General features: G+C 40.7%; 1 protein-coding gene across 1 annotated transcript; it reads right to left on the reverse strand.

Moving 5' to 3' along the window:
• Positions 1-3,340: 3,340 nt before the first annotated feature.
• IBSP (integrin binding sialoprotein) lies at positions 3,341-17,105 on the reverse strand. Its single transcript, NM_001444466.1, has 7 exons — positions 17,034-17,105; positions 14,602-14,669; positions 14,459-14,509; positions 14,275-14,352; positions 10,224-10,289; positions 5,707-5,880; positions 3,341-4,399 (listed from the first exon to the last, which is right to left on the reverse strand). The coding sequence occupies exons 2-7, from the start codon at positions 14,653-14,655 to the stop codon at positions 3,872-3,874; spliced, it is 951 nt and encodes a 316-aa protein (NP_001431395.1). The 5' UTR covers positions 14,656-14,669; positions 17,034-17,105; the 3' UTR covers positions 3,341-3,871.
• Positions 17,106-17,330: the final 225 nt, after the last annotated feature.

The following is a 17,330-nucleotide window of genomic DNA, read 5'->3' on the forward strand; positions in this document are numbered from 1 at the left end:
CGCTGTGGCTCAGGGGAATAAACCCGACAAGTATCTAAGAGGATGCGGGTTCCATCCCTGGCCTCTCTCGGGGGGTTAAGGATCTGGTGTTGCTGTGGCTGTGGGCCAGCGCTATAGCTGACTTGACCCCTAGCCTGGGAACTTCCATGTGTCGTGGGTGTGGCCCTTAAAAGCCCCCCAATAAAGAAGGAGAGAGTAGCAGAGCATGGTGGTATACAGCAGCTAGTTATTCATTCTATTGGACACACACTATTTTCTTACCTAACGGGGGCCTATCCAGTCTTCTCAAGTTTTAGCTTTAAATTTGTGTTTATCTGCATTGTTATCATTTTATTTTAGCTTTTCTCTCATGACTGTCTTAATTGTCAGGAACCCAGATTTTCTCTCTGCTTCTTGGTCCTGCTCCAGGTATCTATTGCTCGGCAACAAGCTACCTCCAAACGCAGTGGTTTAAAACCCCAGGTTATTTTCTCCTAAGGTTTGTGGGTGACTTGGCTCAGCTGTGAGGTCTTTGCTTTGACCTCTCATTGGGACGTTCAGATGAGGAGGTTGCAGGAGTTCCCTGATGACCAGCTAGGGCTGTTTGTCCGTCTTTTTTTCTTTTTTAAGCCATGCCTCTGGCATATGGAAGTTCCCAGGTCAAGGGTCAAATCGGAGCTGCAGCTGCAGGCCCACAACACAACCACAGCAACACACTGGACCTGAGCCGCACCTGCGACCCACACGGCAGCTCACCCAGCTAAGCCACTGAGCAAGGCCAGGGATAGAACCTGCATTCCCATGGAGATGACGTCAGGCCCTTAACCCCCTGAGCTCCAGTGGAAACCCTTTATTTCACTTTTTATCTTTTCTCCATTCAGAGGCGTCATTTGATTCATTCTTGGAGGGAGGATTATCTTTCTCTGGGAGGAATGAAAATATTCCCCTTCCTTTTCTAATCATTTGGATTCTCATCAAGTTTCTTCCAGATGGGCCATTGCTGGACACTGTGAGGGATTCCAGAAAACAGAGCTTCTGGTGGGGAAGGTGAAGGGAATTTGGAGCAAGAGTCTGGGGAGGCTGGTGAGCTGGAAGGGCAGAAGACGGGCTCTCTGACATGTGGTTCTAAGCAGGAAAAGTAGTTCAAGAGGGAGCCTCTGTGCAGAAGATGCTGCATGATGTGGCCGAGATGTCGGCCGGGAAGGCCATGACTGGGGGCCCCCGGGCTGGTTTAAATCACAGCCCTCTCCAGTCAGCCCCTTAGGCATCATCCAGGAACTTCATGATGCCTCCGCCTAGGCCCAGGGTCGTTGCTGGTCCACAGCCCTCACCATCTGCCCACCCGTTTGTGCTGCTGTCTGGACAAAGGCTGTGCATCTTTTCTCTGCTGCCATTGCTTATGTCAGGTAACACCTCGCCGCAGCTCCACGAGTCTCCTTTTAAATACCCCCGCTGGTCGGAAGGAGACGCTCAGATGCTTGGCACAATGGTGGCGGACAGGTACCGTTCTGCCCTCAGGGACTGATGCAAACTAGCTTGAATCCCTGAGATGGGATCGTGGGGAGTGGACACCCACATTACGTGTCAACAGCCAAACAAAACAAGAGTTCCCATTGCGGTGCAGTGGGTTAAGAACCCGACTTGTATCCATGAGGATGCGGTTCGATCCCTGGCCTTGCTCAGTGGGTTAAGGATCCAGTGTGAGCATGAGCTGTGGTGTAGGTGGCGGGAGGCTACGTTGCTGTGGCTGTGGCGTAGGTTGGACTCGGATTGGACTCTTAGCCTGGGAACTTCCATATGCTGCAGGGGCAGCCCTAAAAAGCAAAAAAAAAAAAAGGCAAAGCAAAACAATGGAAAACCCCATAAATTTCAGAGACTTCAGCTATCCTTTCCAAATCGAAGATTTGGTGATACCAAGATATATTAAGATAGTATATATGTCTAGTATGTGACACATAAATGCTAAAGATGATGGTATCACCTAATAAATGATATTTATCACACCGTTCCTACGGCCTCAATCTCATCCAAAGCTTCTGCTTACAAAGATGCATTAGGACAAGAAAAAAACTGTGCTATGAGTTCTCGAAAGACAATTTTGGTGGCCAGGGGATTCTATCACAATCGGATGCACCTGAGGGTTGACGGAGAAAGGAGGGGGCCGGAGAGGAGGGATGTGATGAGCTGAGGAGCTCGTGACGTGTCGGACTCTGAACAACTCTGCGTGGGTGCCGTGTGCAGCAGGTGAAGGAACACAGATCAGGGAAGGAAATTCATTGACTCTTGATACAGCCATCACTGAAGTCCACCTAACCCCAGGGCTCGTGTTCTTTGCACAAGGCCAAGCTGCCTGTGTAGACAGGTACACCCGCAGAAGTATCAGAGCATCCTTGCTTTGAAACTATCCCTTACAATTCAAGTCATAAAACAGCTGCTTCTAAGGAAATCGTGATAGAGGACAAGGCTCGTTTTTCAGCAATGCTCTCATCAGCGATGTCCTGCCCACTTGTGGCTCCACACCCTTCCGGATGCATATGTGCTAATGCACATAGCATTCCGGATGAATACAGGCGAGGAGTCAAGAGAACAGATTCTAGAGCCAGGCTGCCTTTTCTGTTTGCTTGTTTTGTTTTGTTATGTTTTTTGCTTCTGGGGGCTGCACCTGTGGCATATGGAAGCTCCCAGCCTAGGGGTCAAGTTGGAGCTGCAGCCGTAGGCCCACACCACAGCCACAGCAACACAGGATCTGAGCCACATCTGTGACTTACACTACAGCTTATGGCAATGCGGGATCCTTAACCCACTGATGGAAGCCAGGGATCAAACCTATGTCCTCATGAATCCTGTGTTGGGTTCTTAACCCACTGAGACACAACGGGAACTCCTGTTTAAGAATTTTCTAGCTCTATTTCACTTAAAACCAAATCAAATGGAGTTAAGATTGCCAGATAGAACACCGGACATTTGATTAAATTTGAATTTCAGGTAATGAATCATTTCTTTAGTATAAATACGTCCCAAATATTTCACAAAGGCCAAATATAGCATGGAGAATACTTAAACTAAAAAATTATTCATGGTTTATCTGAAATTCAAATTTAACTGGGCATCTTACATTTTCATTTGTCAAATCTGGCAACTCTAATAAAAGCCATTTATTCTCCTGACATATATGGCTGACACTGCCCACAGGCCTGCCAAAAATCTTACTTATGTTCATTTATCCAAGAGACAATGTCTATAGCCTTTTCGAATTTTAAACCATCGTGGACATAAGCTTTCGTCCCGTAGCTCAACGGTCCTCCCACGGTCTGCCTTTTCCCATTCCAAATCTCTCCCTTTTCTTCTTAATTATGACACATTTGAAGGATTGCATCTTTATTTGTGATAAACCCATAGATAGAATATACATGGAGGTCACATAAAAATACATGAGGATGATACTTCAACCTAATACACAGTGACGGGTAGGTATCGTGATTAAGCAACTACACATTTATTGCGGTGTAACGAATGCCAATAACTCTCTTCCAGGAAGAACCTCCTGCACAACGAGTGTGTTTTAGCAGTGGGTGCAAACACCTTAAAAATACCGTTTATAGAACTACAGCCTCAAAATATTCCGGCGCCCACAATTTCATGCCTTCGTTTACCCCTTGATAAAGGGCCCTGCTTTACGACCTTTTGGTAACACACCAGGGACAAGCCCTAAGAAGCCCATTTCTTGTAGAAGCAAGTCCAGAAGACCACGTTGGAACAGGAGCACCATTCCCCGTTGTGTAATTCGCACATTTGTTATATTGCACCTTCCTGAGTTGAACTTGGAAAATGGCAGCCACACACACAAATGCCAGAATGGATGCAATCGCTCCAGTCCAGGCCTTCGAGGGACCTAGTAGTAATCGTGGCCCCCATAGCTGTTGTAGCTGCGCCCTTTGTAGTAGCTGTACTCATCCTCGTAGGCTCGGTAACTGTCCCCACGAGGTTCCCCATTCTCGCTTTCGTAGATTTCGTATCCGTTGTCATACTCGTGGGCGCCTGTCTGTTCATACTCCCCCTCGTACTCAGGGGTGGTGGTTTTCCCAGACGGAGGCAGGGTGGTCCCAGAGATGTCCTGGGGTGGAGGTGTTGGTTCAAGCCCACCATTCGGAGAGGTCGTGGTCTTGGCGCCACCGTTGTCCTGCTCTCCAGCCACGGTGGTTCCTTGGGCTTCAGTGACACTCTCTTGGTCGCCTTCTTCTCCATTGTCCCCACCACTGTGGCCATTGCCACTGTCCACCTCTGTGCTGTTGGTGCTGGTACCATTGGTGCCTTGCTCGTTGTCATCCACTTCTGCTTCATTTTCTTCATTCTCCTCCTCTTCCTCCTCGTCTTCATCACTTTCTTCCTCTTTTGCAGACTTCTTTCCTATATCCCCAGCCTATAAGGAAAATTTTGAAAGGATTCAGCTCTAGGTGTGAAAAACATAACACTTAAGGTCATTGCTTCACCCGACAGAGGCTGTGCTGACAGCCTTGTTCTATGTGTAATCTTTTTTTTTTTTCTTTTTAGGGCCACACCTGCAGCATATGGAAGTTCCTGGGTTAGGGGCTGAATCCAAGCTGCAGCTGCCAACCCACACCATACCTCACCACAAAGCCAGATCCTTAACCCACCGAGTGAGGCCAGGGATCGAAGCTGAGTCCTCACGGATATTAGTTGGGTTCATTTCTGCTGAGCCACAGTGGGAGCCCCTACATGAAATTTTGAATTGAAGTTCATTGAACTTATAAAAGAATGGGTGAGGGGTTTCAAAAATTCAGAATTAGTACCTTCATCATTGGGTTTTGATGGAAAAAAGGTACCTGATAAATGTATTCTCTGTGGGGAATGCTTTCTGTACCTTTGCTACTCACATTTTCGGCCTTGGAATTCTCTTCCCAGAAATGCAATGGTATCTCTCAGGGAGTTTTATCCATTGCTGAAAGATGCTTGTCCTTGGTCTTCCGTTATAGTGTTGAAAGTCAGTGTAAGACCATGAACTTGCCTGGGAAAAGACCCTTCCTTGTTTGTAAATAGGGATATGGTACCTGCTCTTACGTTTTCATTGAGTTAGCGAAGATAATATAAAATACTCTGTGTATCGTGTCAGCATAACCTCAGACTTCAGTGAAGAAATGAGATCACTAATACAACATTGTAAGTAAACTTCCAATAAAATTAAATTTTAAAAATTTAGAAAATACAATTAGTATGACTTTAATAGAAATACCAATGATAATAGACAAAGTGACTTTAAACTTCATATTTAAAAAAATAAAGTCAGGAAATTTTTCAAAAAGAAGTGTAAGGGGGATAGTCTTATTAGATATTACACTAAATCTTCTAATTAAAACAGTGATCAATTAGTGCATTAAGGGACAGATCAGTGGAGGAGCCCCCAAAGTTCAGAAAGAGAGAATAAATATAGTTAATAAATACTGAAGTCATTGGAGGAAAAATCGATGATTAATAAAGGTAACTAATTAGAAATATCCTTTCTAAACAATGTATACAAAAAAATAAATTTCAGGTGTCCTAAAGACAAATGTGAAAAATAGAATTGAAAATACGAGAGAAACATTGGGACATTTTTGTCTTATATTAGCACGGGAACATGGAATTGTTCTAAATATGGAGTACAATAGAGATTGTAAAAGAACGCAAGACAAACTGAGATCAGATTTAGCCTTTTGGAGGAATTGCTACCTTCTTGGGAAGCTGGAGGGCAGCGAGACCTATACTCGCGGTTCCCGGCGTTACGTCCCCTCCGTAGCCAAGTGTGGTGGTGGAAAGAGTGATATTCTCGGCCTCGGAGTCTTCGTCTTCATTTCCATCGGAATCTTCATTCTCTTCGTTGTTTTCTTCTTCATTTGAATTCTCCTGGGGACAGTATCCAGAGCAAGAGAAGTTATTTTAGCTAGGAGACAGTTCAAGATTTGTTGGAGTCATGAACCTTTATTGGGAGAAAAAAACCAAAACCAAAACCCTGTATCCCTCAGCCAACTTGCCACCCAGTGTTGACAATTCTGCTTCCTCTTATGCTGTCTGGATGTCTCACTTTTCAGAACTCAAGAGAGTGTCTTAGATATTTCTGTATGCTATTTAATCAATTCAGAAATATTTGTTGTAATAATTTCAGCATATCTGGCGAATTCCCATTGTGGCTCCATGGGTTAAGAACTCAACTAGTATCCAGAGATGGGGATTTAATCCCTGGCCTCACTCAGTGGATTAAGGATCTAGTGTTGCCGTGAACTGTGGTGTGGTCACAGATGTAGCTCAGATTCAGCATTGCTGTGGCCCTGGCATAGGCTGGCAGCTGCAGCTCCAATTCAACCCCTAGCCTGGGAATTTTCATATGCCACAGGTGCAGCCCTACAAAGACCAACAAACAAGTAAATAAAAATAATTGCAGCATATCTGACTCTATGGGATCATATCATACAAGGTTTAGGCTCTTCGAGTCTTATGAGTAACTCCTAGGATATCACAGTACATGAATTACTGTATTTGCTGACAAATAAGCTGAGCACTTTCTACTTTATAGCAGCCTCGTATGGTAGAATTACCATTCACACTCTTTAAAAAACGGAAGTGAGCTCGGAAAAGTAAAATGACGTGTTCAAAGTCTCACCGTAAGTGATGCAACTGTATTTTTCTAACTAAAAAAAGCTAAGCCCTTTCGGTGGCACCATGACATTTATGGTGATGATTAGGATTTATGTGAATTGTCTACACTGTACGGAGGATAATTTTTTTTTCAAAAAGGAATTTTTATAGAAATCTTTCTCTTCAAATTGATTGCCTGTCTCATTTACTGCCAGAAAGAAGTCCATGCATTTTATTTACTTTCAGGAGTATTTAAATTTAAAAAGATACATTTAATTCAAAATCCATCTGCCAATATATAAACCAGTTCTGTGCCATGTGCAGTATTCAAACATTTCAGGCATTTGATGGACAATCAATTTTTTTGGACAAGGAAGAAACTGGGTACTCTAAGAAATCCTTAGCAGTATATTATGTTATTGTATGAAGTTTTTTTTTTTTTAAGAATTACCACACTTCAAATGAAAGTTCTTATGATCATTAGCATTTTATTCTGTTGCCTTTACTCTGTGTTGTAAGGCAGTTATTTGTTGATTAAATTAATCCCTCCATGTAATTCATAGCTAACATTGAAAGGCAGGGCTTGCTTCACCGAGAATTTATTTACTTTAAATGGATATTGAAAAACTGAACTTACTTCAGTGTATTTTTAAAGAGATTGTGACGTTGGATAACTTTAAACATCCCATATTTTAAGGCTTTGAAACAAACAAACAAAATCCAGATTTCACCTGCTGTATGACTAAAAAACAACCTATGTTTGTTTCATCAGATTTATAAATCCCACTGTTTCAAGGAACTCTTGAGACTCCTAGACTCTACCCCAAAACAGTCTCTAAGCTAACACCAGGCTCTTTATTTATTTTTTCATGTTGATATGCTTTAGTTCAACAGACTAATCCTTTTGGGGAGACAGAGGAAAGATCTCAGAGCAGGGAAAGATACACGTTGTGTCCTATATCCTTGTTTCACAGGTGAAACACCTGGTCCAGTAGGATAAGTGACTCGTGTGAGGTCAAAGACACGGCAGTTCATTGGCAGCAGGGTCACGACCACAGACCCAAGCTCCCAGCTCGTAGGCTTTGACGTTCTCTCCCATAGCACCCTCTCTCATCCTCGTACTTTGAGGTTGTCCTGCTGCAGCGTTAAAAAGGAAAATGGGCCCATCTTTTGACAGGTATTAAGCCTCAAATATCTTTTTGAATAGAAAGATTAGCAATCGGTTCTGCTTAAAAAATATTATTAACCCACTAGAATGGTTAAGCGACGGAAAGACACACGCACTGGTGAGAACGTAGAGCCCCTGGAACGCGTGTAGACGGATAGTGGGAGTTGATATTAGTACGTCGGCTTTGGGACTCTGTGGGTGGCATCTTCTCAGGGTGAACATAAGCAGACCTTTCGATGCAAACATTTCAAGTCTAGGTAAAGTGACCTCTAGAAATAAATGCATACGTGTGCCAAAAGGAGTGCTAGAATGATGCCAGCCCTACTCCTTGTCCTGGCCTAAACCCGAACACTGCCCTCGTGCCCATCAGCAGAAGGATAACACCTCGCGGTACCTTCTCATCAGGAAATATTGACCGTGAGAATGAACGACCTACAATTACAGAACTATACAGCCAACCTCTGGAGCTGAGAGTGGAAGAGGACACACGCAAAAGGGTCTACGTTGCTTAATTCCACATACATAATACACAAAAAGAGCCCCAAACAAACTCTGTGCTAGGAGTCAACATAGCAGCTGCCCTTGGCGGGGATCGGTTTATGAATTAACGGAGCACAAGGCATGTGCTGCTTTTGTATAGGGGTGCTGGTAACACTTGGCGAGGTCAATTCCTGAAATTTCGTTCACCTATAAACTTATGATAATTGTGTTATGTACATTATATTTCAATAAATGTTTTTTAAATATTAGACTGGATAATCTAGGAGAGACAAAAGAATGTATGATCATCAAATAGAAAATAGGCCAGGACACCTTCTCATAGGAATACCATCCCTGTATTAAAAAACTCTGTATTTAATCTGCATTGCTAATGATATTTTAGGGAAGAAATGAAAAAAAAAAAAAAAGAAGTTCTAAACTCTCTTCTGGAGAGAAGACTCAGTTTTATTCATCCAGTTTTCCGTTATCATTTTGAATAAATGGTCTTTGGAGCATTCATTCCTCTGAAGTTTCCAAACCACACCTCCAAATACTGACTGGGCACCATGTGTGTATGAGAACCTGGGCTGGGCAGTGTGAGGAAGTGCAAAAGGGGGTCCAGCATGGTTCCTCCTCAAAGCAGGGATTGTACCTTATGGTCTCTCATCTCCTGGGTCATGGGGAAGTTGCAGATAAGTTCTAGAAGGACCCCTACATGTTCAGGGATTATTGGCAAAAGGTTGAGTATGTGAGATTTCATCAGAGTCCTAAAGGAGTCTTGATCGTCCTCCATTCCCAACCACCATCACAACAAATGAAGAACCATGGCCAAAAGGCATGCAGTCTAACTGGGAAATCTAGCTGGCAAGGCGGTTTTACAATCATTGTACAGCAAAGGGTTGTAGTTAAGTGGATTACCTTAGCTTAGTTCTTGTGTGAGATTACTATGTGGAAGGAACTGCAGGCAGAATTTTGTGGGATTCAGTAGGTGGCATTTTTCCTGGTACTGGCTTGACATTCTTATAGGGTTGTCCTTTAAAAGCTATTAGGGTAAATCATAGTACTGAAAATGTTACTTTTACGATTAAAAAAAAAATCCAAATAATTATCTGTCACTTTCAAAGTTGCCACACCGTTTTATTTTCAAGATGGCAGACTTTTATCCATGATCCATTTGGGGTTGTCATTGTCCCTTCATAAATAGCATCTAAGAACATCTGAATTTAGAAAGTGCCCAAACCAGTGGATGGCTATAATTGGCTGTCCAGGAAAAATGTACCTAATTATTATGTTTCCATGGGCAGGAGTGTCAGTTATAAATACGTGAGTGCAATTTCCAGGTTATGTGGATAAATTTTAGCCACTAATTTGTAATATTATATATAGGAAGGTATTTCTACATCCTGAGTATTTGCATTTCCATGAAAATACAAATTTTATTACTGGGCCAAAAGACATATGAAATTCCAGGTACAAAGAAAAACCCTGCCTTGTGAGTCAAGAAAGGCAGTAATATTGTAATACTGTAGAGGATATAAAATTAGGTTTCATAGGCTACTCACATATTAAATTGAATTTTTAAAGTTCTGTTCTTAAAATAAGTATTGCCCTGAGTTTGGGATTATTATATATTTGTCTTCCACCATCATGCTCTATCCACCTAAATAATAAAGAGTGCTTTCTTTCCTTTTTAATCAGAATTTACATTTCTTCCACTTAAAATAAAGGCACTTTTATATTTGTGAACCACTTACAAGTAACTTTAACCCCAAACTGTAATAGTGTTTTCAAACAGTCATTTTAGTGAATTCTGATTTAAATAACCTTCCCCTTGTCAAAAATAGAAGACAGTGAGCATTTGGTAAGCTGGCAGTGCTGTTTGCCGAGTCTAGACTGCAGGAGACTAGTTTCCTATGTGTTTTTTGGGCTATTTAGTTTGTTATGAAAGTCTGCAGAAACCCCTTACCTCTTCTTCCTCCTCCTCTTCTGAGCTATCACCATTTCCATTTTCTTCAGAGGAGTCGCTACTGCTCTAAAAAAAATACATACACCTATGAATATACATGTACATGTAGATTATTTACTTTGAATCGTTTTTACGCTACTGCGAGAAAGATACAAGCAGATTGGACACACATAAAACGAGGTTAGAGAGAAAGGGGCATTTTACAATGATCAATATGTACATTGAAATACTCCACTTTCGACCCTGAAAGCATTGACCATATGGTGAAACATTTTATATAGAAAAACCATAGCAACAGAGTTGTCACTGTGGCTCAGCAGGTTAAGTACCCTGCATTGCTGCAGCTGTGGCGCAGGTTGCAGCTGCAGCTTGGATTCCATCCCTGGCCTGGGAGTTTCCATATGCCATGGGTGTGACAAAAGCAAACAAACCAACAAACAAGCAAACAAGCAAAGAAGCAAAGAACCCAGAGCAACAAGTCACAGATTGGCTTACCCGTGAGGGAATGAGAGGATTATTTTATAAAGTTGGAATCTGTGACTTCTCCAACTAGTTCAAGGCAAATCTTAGGCTAAAACAGATCTCATTGTTTTATTTTCTTTATAAAATATGAGTGAAATGATGACTAGGCTTATTATAAGTTGTTTATGGATGAGTTTCTTAAATAATGAGCTCTCCTGGGGAATTTACATTAGAATTTGCCTTGAAATTAAATTTGCATATGATTTTTAATCTTTTAATTGAATTAAAGCTAATCCCCAAAATGAAGTCGATGCATATATATGTGTGTGTGTGCACATGTATTTACATGAAGTTATATATGAGAAAAATTTACTCCTTCAGGAAATTTATGAGTACCATTCCTCTAAAATCTCAATCTTGAGAGAATAAATCAAACCAAGGAGTCAGTATATAAAAATAAAACTATGCTAATTATCTTTGCTACTGTTTAAAAGTAAGTGTCTGTCCAAACATCTGCTCTCTGAGCCTTTAAGATAGTGGAGGAGATTTCCCCCCTGCCCCCATGTTAACCCAAATTGAATTTCCTTCTTTTTTTGCAACCACTCCTTATGGACCCCAAATACACAAGGAGATACCCAACTAAAGATTCTCTCATTTTCTGTCTTGCATATTGATCTTTGGTGACTCCGTTAAGTACCCTGGTCTTAGGAAACATAGCTGCAGAAGAGGGTTAGGGTTGGAGAGCAGACGTGAGGGAGTATTTATATCCCAACCCTGCTCAAGGCTCTCCTTGGGCTCATTCTTCAGGCGGCCATGCTATCCACCCAAGGAAAGGGACTATTTGTCCCCCTGAGCCAAGAATAACCTTGGATGGAAAAGAAAATAATTATACCTGCTCTTCCACTGCCATGACCTGAAGGGTTGTGCCTTCCCTAGCCCAGAGGTGACTGAAGCATAAGGTTCTATTGGAACTATTTCTATTTGTTAGTTAAATTATAGGAGAGGACCGCATATTCCTGCAGTGTATTTTGTCTCAGTAGGAGTGTTTTAATCCTCTCACAAGCTTCCTCATCTCTAGCTTTGGTCCTGCTCCAATCACGTCACTCTTCAGTTCGTAGCTGCAGTAAGGACAATTGTAAAACTGCATGAAATGCCTTGAAGCCTTGGCATTTTATTTTCGTTCCTGTGATAACTTACTACCAAGTAAGTTTACTTTCCTTACTACTTACTGCCAAGTAAGTTTACTTTCCTTAGTGATAACTTACTACCAAGTTATCACTAAGTCCTATTGATTCTTCTGGAGTGTTTTCATATACTCCTTCCACCTTCTATCCCTACTGCATTTATTCAATCCCCGAATATATATTCCAGGCATAGTACTGAAAATGAAGGTTGTAGCAAGAGAAAAAGCTGGAAATGTGGGCAGTTTCCCTGTGTGTTTCACTATAACTGAGATGAGTCTGATAAAAGAAATGGAAGATAAAGCCTGCCATCTAAGCATTCATACACTAACCAAATATTTTAACCATAAAAAACCCAGTTTCCTCAATTAAAAATGATTAGGGCGTTAAGCTTATTTATACGTCCACTTCTATAGCGAGCAGATAAGCTACAACAGATTCATAGCCTTGCAATCAATATAACAATTTCATGCAAGTTGCTATTTTAGAAATGATCATATATAAACACAGATTTGTTTGAATAATACATGCATTTTCAAACCAATCAGCTTAATACATTTTGGGGTGATAATCTAGGCAGTTGGAAATTAGGTATTTACTGTTAAATACTTAATAGACTTAAGAAAATAATAATAAAGAGCTATGGCAGACACAACCTAGAATAGATTTATAAGGAGATCCTGCTGAATAGCATTGAGAACTATGTCTAGATACTCATGTCGCAACAGAAGAAAGGGTGGGGGAAAAAACTGTAACTGCAATGTATACATCTAAGGATGACCTGACCCCCTTGCTGTACAGTGGGAAAATAAAAAAAAAAAAAAAAAAAAAAAAAAAAGACAAAAAGACAAAAAAAAAAAAAAAGAGCTATGGAAACTTATAAATAGACATGTCAGGAGAAAAATCTTGGAAATCAAACTTCATAAAGTGGGACAATAGATCATTAATACTAGATAGGACTGTTGCGTCAGGAGATATATTTCATCAGATTGTCTTTTAAAACAACTCTCTTATTTCCAGATTCTACATTGGTTGAGATAGACCTATCTGCCTATAATTTGTAGGGAATTTTGTATATTCAAGATCGGCTTAAAAATCTATGAGCTTGGGGTTTATCAATAAAGAGAAATATAACCTCTCTGAATATCTTTTCACTACGGACATTTGAATTGGACCATACATATATCTATAAAAAGTTCCAGTATACGATATTTTAGAAAAGTGGAAGAGGCGGTCAGAAGCTTAAATGTCTTATCCTTTCCATGTAGCCTGAGAAAGACAGCAGTGTTTCAAATGAGCCCTGTTTATTTATGGGCAAACCAAAGAATAGAAGGCAACTCTGAAAACCCACATCGCTTGTATCATTTGTGCTCATATTTCTGTGGCCACACACATTCCCCGTAATTATTATGGTGCTAGAAATACTTTAAGATAATCATTTCCTATCATTGTATGAGTTAGTGATGGGGTGATGGGTTAGCCCAACATATGGCAGGATGCTGTGCCAAGCCGCGGGGCTGAGGCATCGTTTTCAGTATCCTAACTGCTTTCAGTGTCTCAGGAGTGCTGGGTCAAATGGTACATAATTGGTGCCCTGAACCCAAACTGTATAGTAATGAAAATAGCACAATTCTGGCTTGTGGTCTATTTATAATCAGCACCGTACCCTTCAGTTTTCAGAACGCTTTTAACAGGCAAGTCAGTAAAACCAGAAACTCTTATTTTTAGTGTTTAGTTATTTTTGTTTGTTTGTTTACAAATTTTAAGGATGTTTTGTTTCTCTCACAAGCCTTTTAGTCTACTTCATGAATTTCTCGTCTTCCTCTGCAGGTCTTGAGCCTTATTTTCACTGTAGTTATGTCCCAGTGTATGATACACTGTTTGAGCGAACTACACAGGTCGAAGGTTCAGGAAATCTTTTGCAAACCATTGATTATCGAGAACATTTTTTAAGAAACAGTTTCTGTTGTTTACAAAGTCAGTTTCCCCCCCCCCCAAATTAAAGGAACTCTAAATTATGGAATGAAAAACAGCTACGTGACAGTATTGAATCCAATACAATATGGCAATTAGTGGCCCTCTCGCTGACTTAATTGTCCCAACTGATAAAATTGCCACTCTTTTTGTTAGTAAATTAACCAAAATACCCAAACTCACTGTGCTCTAGGGTTTTCTTTCATCCTATCATTCTAGACCAGTCCCAAGTGCATTCACTCTTTGCATGTGTAGCTCTACTTTACAGGAAAACTTAGGAGTGAATTTCACATCATTACATTAAAACTGAACTGCAGTGAGCGGTCTTTCTGGCTGAATTTCAGTGAGAGTTGAATTTAGGTGTTTTATAGTCAAATTTGATTCCCTTTCAATTGCAATGGGGGAGAAGGAAAATTCCTTTTTTTCATACTTACCTGAACTGGAAATCGTTTTAGAGGAGGGTAGAAGTAGGCGTGCTTGTACAGATAATATCGAGGCCTGTACTTAAAGACCTGCATGAACACAATAAATGATATGTGCCATAAATATTCATATTTCATGTGCAACAAATCTAGCATAAGTGCAGTCAGGCCAAGGATGTGTACTAAAATGAATTACCCCATTTTCTTCAGGATCCTCTAACTTGGCTCTTCGATGGAAATTTTTCATCTGTTTAATAAACACATTTAGTTATTACATCTTCTCTTTCAGGCAAAAAGGCAAAAATGGAAGTAACTATAGGTTTTTAATAAAGAACATACCGAGAAAGCACAGGCCATTCCCAAAATGCTGAGCAAAATGAAAGCTGTCTTCATTTTGGGGATTGCTTCTGGAATGAATGAAGTGATAAAGTCAATGACTAAAACGAAGAGTGTAAGTTTTTTCTCATACGAGGAGGTGAAGAATTCGATCTGTTTTCATTTCTGTCCAGTTACAATTTTGACTACCTGGGACCAAATTTCTGCTTTTGTTCTAAAATTGTTTCTTCTGTTTAAGTGGTAGAAGACAGCCCTCACCCATTATCCATCTATTTGAATAATGATGCGTTTCCTAGTTGGTTTTAACCTGTCTACTCTGACTCGTCAGTGGAAGGCCATTCCATCACTGCCAGGGGCTTCACTGCTTCACGGGGCAGGGAGGCCTCCTAATATGATTGACACAGAACATCAGTTGCTGTAGGTATGGGACCTATTTGTTTTGCTTGTAATTAAACACTAAGCAAAAGTTGAATACATTCAAATGATTCCCTTTATGCCCGTTATCCCACAGCCCCTTTCTAGCTTCTATATAGCTTTTGAACTAAAAGTTCATTTGTAAAATGGAGACAAAGAGTCATTTTCCCATGAATATCGTAGGATATTTGATATTTTCTATGGGTGTGAAAAGATCCATGATATGTAAAATAGCATCCTCAAAACACGTAGGACCCAACATCCGTATTTAAGGATGATGCTATGAGAAGAGTGATCAGAGTTCATCTTGGGATATGAGGGACACATTTCCTCAAGTTATATTATTCTCCAGCTCCATGTGAGCTTTCCATCACTGATGGGGGAGATTGTCATGGGTGCATGTGGGGCTCTCCTGGGACAGGGGGACAGTCATGATGGAGACATCGATTCAAGGAAGAAGTGAAGCTGCACCTCTCAGAATAGGAATATTTTGTGAACAGTCCTGGGGTCTGTAGCCATGCAAAGATCTCAGTTCCACCTGGGATTCCTCACAGGTAAAGGAGAACAATCATGAAAGCCAATCGTATCTTTGTTTTATTCTGTTTGATAAAAGCCTATTTTAATAGAAGTTGAACAAGCTTAGCTGAAAGCCACTAACACCCAGCACTTGCACTGACAAACACATAGAACTGAGAGTGCTTTCTCCTATAGCGTGACAGCTTTGACCACATTTTAGAAGCACTAGGCAATGGTGATGGGAATTTCCCCATAAACACACTTGGAAAAGTAATATTTTAAATATATGACACCTCTATCATATACTGTATCTGAAGGTAGATTCTGTATTGTATCACCACTAGCCAAGACTATCACATCCTTATTGAGTATCTGACACTAAAATAAACATGACACAGGGTAAGCTTCAGGCCGGGAGAGCCTGGCATGGGTCCTCACTCGCTTTTCATGTGTGGCTGTGGGTCTTTTGATTTTGATGCCTGCAAGCTTGCTCACAGTCCCATCTATTTTAGTAAAAGTTCTTGAAGGCTACACAAGGATAAAGCGGCTTTCTCCTAAAGGGGACCCATCTATTTAAGAAGTTTTGTTGCTGTTGAGGTGCTCCCAACAATACTTTTTGAACTTGGCCGCCCATCACGGAGCCCACCAACAAACAGGAAGATTATTCCTCTGCAGCTTTATGAAAAGAGTTGGAATAATAACTTAAAGAGCCAATAACAAATACATAGGACTGTAGAAAGAATTCTGAGCGTAAAATTTCCCGTAACAAACCATAAAAACAAGAAGAAAACATAGAATAATATAAGAAGAATTGAGTGATTCATGTAGGTGGCAATTGTCTGCCTACATAAATCTCATTTTATTTCCTCTGTGATTCATAAAAAGCAAAGACCTCTAGAGTGCCCACCACTAAGCCAGACAACAGTTCTAACGTTCTTAAAGGATCGTTTTGAGAATCCAAGGGCAAGTTTTTACTGAGAAGAGTATGATAAACCAACACCCTTATTTATTTCCCTTGTACTTTACATTTTCCCATTCCGATTTGAGAGCTTGAGGATACTAACACTTTGAAACCAAATATAGAGCATCCTGAGAAGATATTGTTCCTAACTCAGGTACAGATTAGGCATAATTGGTGGAGGAATCAACACACACGGGGGCAGGTTTGTAAATGCAAAATAGTATTTCAGTCAGGTTGTTTAAAATGCATCAGAATGAGTAAACAAATATTTACCTATGAGGTGCAGAGATACAAAGTAGAAAGCATACTTTTCTACTTTATAAACATAATAAGGAGGACATGTTTACACGCATAGGTGAATAAACTTAGCCCTTTGGAGAGAATCTAAAATCTGAGGTCTTAGTTCAATGATAAACAAGTGTTAAATCACATAGCCATTCTATACAATCTGTTAATATCTGTATTTAAATAAAAAATTCAAAGCCAAGTCCAGAGATATACAATGTGTTTGACTCTCAGATGATGAAGTTGTATTAAATCTTACCCTTTTGCAGTCCTGGAGTGAGAAGGCAGGCTCCCAGGAGTGAGGGACACAGATTGAGTATTTCCTCTGCTCTCTCACTCCCTCATTCACTTGCTCCTGCGGGCTATAAACTCTTCTTTGCCTTCCCACAGCCAATCACTGCCATGGCCAAGGTGATGTCAGAATGTGGATTCTCACCAGAAAACCCCCAAACTTCAACACATTTTCAAGACACTGGCTCAGTTGAATAAACATGAACTGTGGTTTGAGTGCCAAGAGGTTTGCATTGTGGAATTTAATTGAAGGTTTAGAGGAAGA

The sequence above is a fragment of the Sus scrofa genome, chromosome 8 (genome assembly GCF_054392235.1).
Source record: "Sus scrofa isolate SSC_HxYL_T2T_F1_AM1 chromosome 8, Sscrofa_HxYL_maternal_Yorkshire_Landrace_v2.0, whole genome shotgun sequence".
In the NCBI taxonomy this organism is placed as follows: Eukaryota; Metazoa; Chordata; class Mammalia; order Artiodactyla; family Suidae; genus Sus; species Sus scrofa.

What these genes read in the sequence shown, in the direction of transcription:
- IBSP (NM_001444466.1), bottom strand. Translation starts at nt 14,655, where the DNA reads ATGAAGACAGCTTTCATTTTGCTCAGCATTTTGGGAATGGCCTGTGCT. An exon ending in GAATGGCCTGTGCTTTCTCG is followed by an intron (nt 14,510 to 14,601) that starts GTATGTTCTTTA and finishes TTTATTAAACAG; the next exon opens with ATGAAAAATTTCCATCGAAG. An exon ending in AAGAGGAGGAGGAAGAAGAG is followed by an intron (nt 5,881 to 10,223) that starts GTAAGGGGTTTC and finishes TACTGTCCCCAG; the next exon opens with GAGAATTCAAATGAAGAAGA.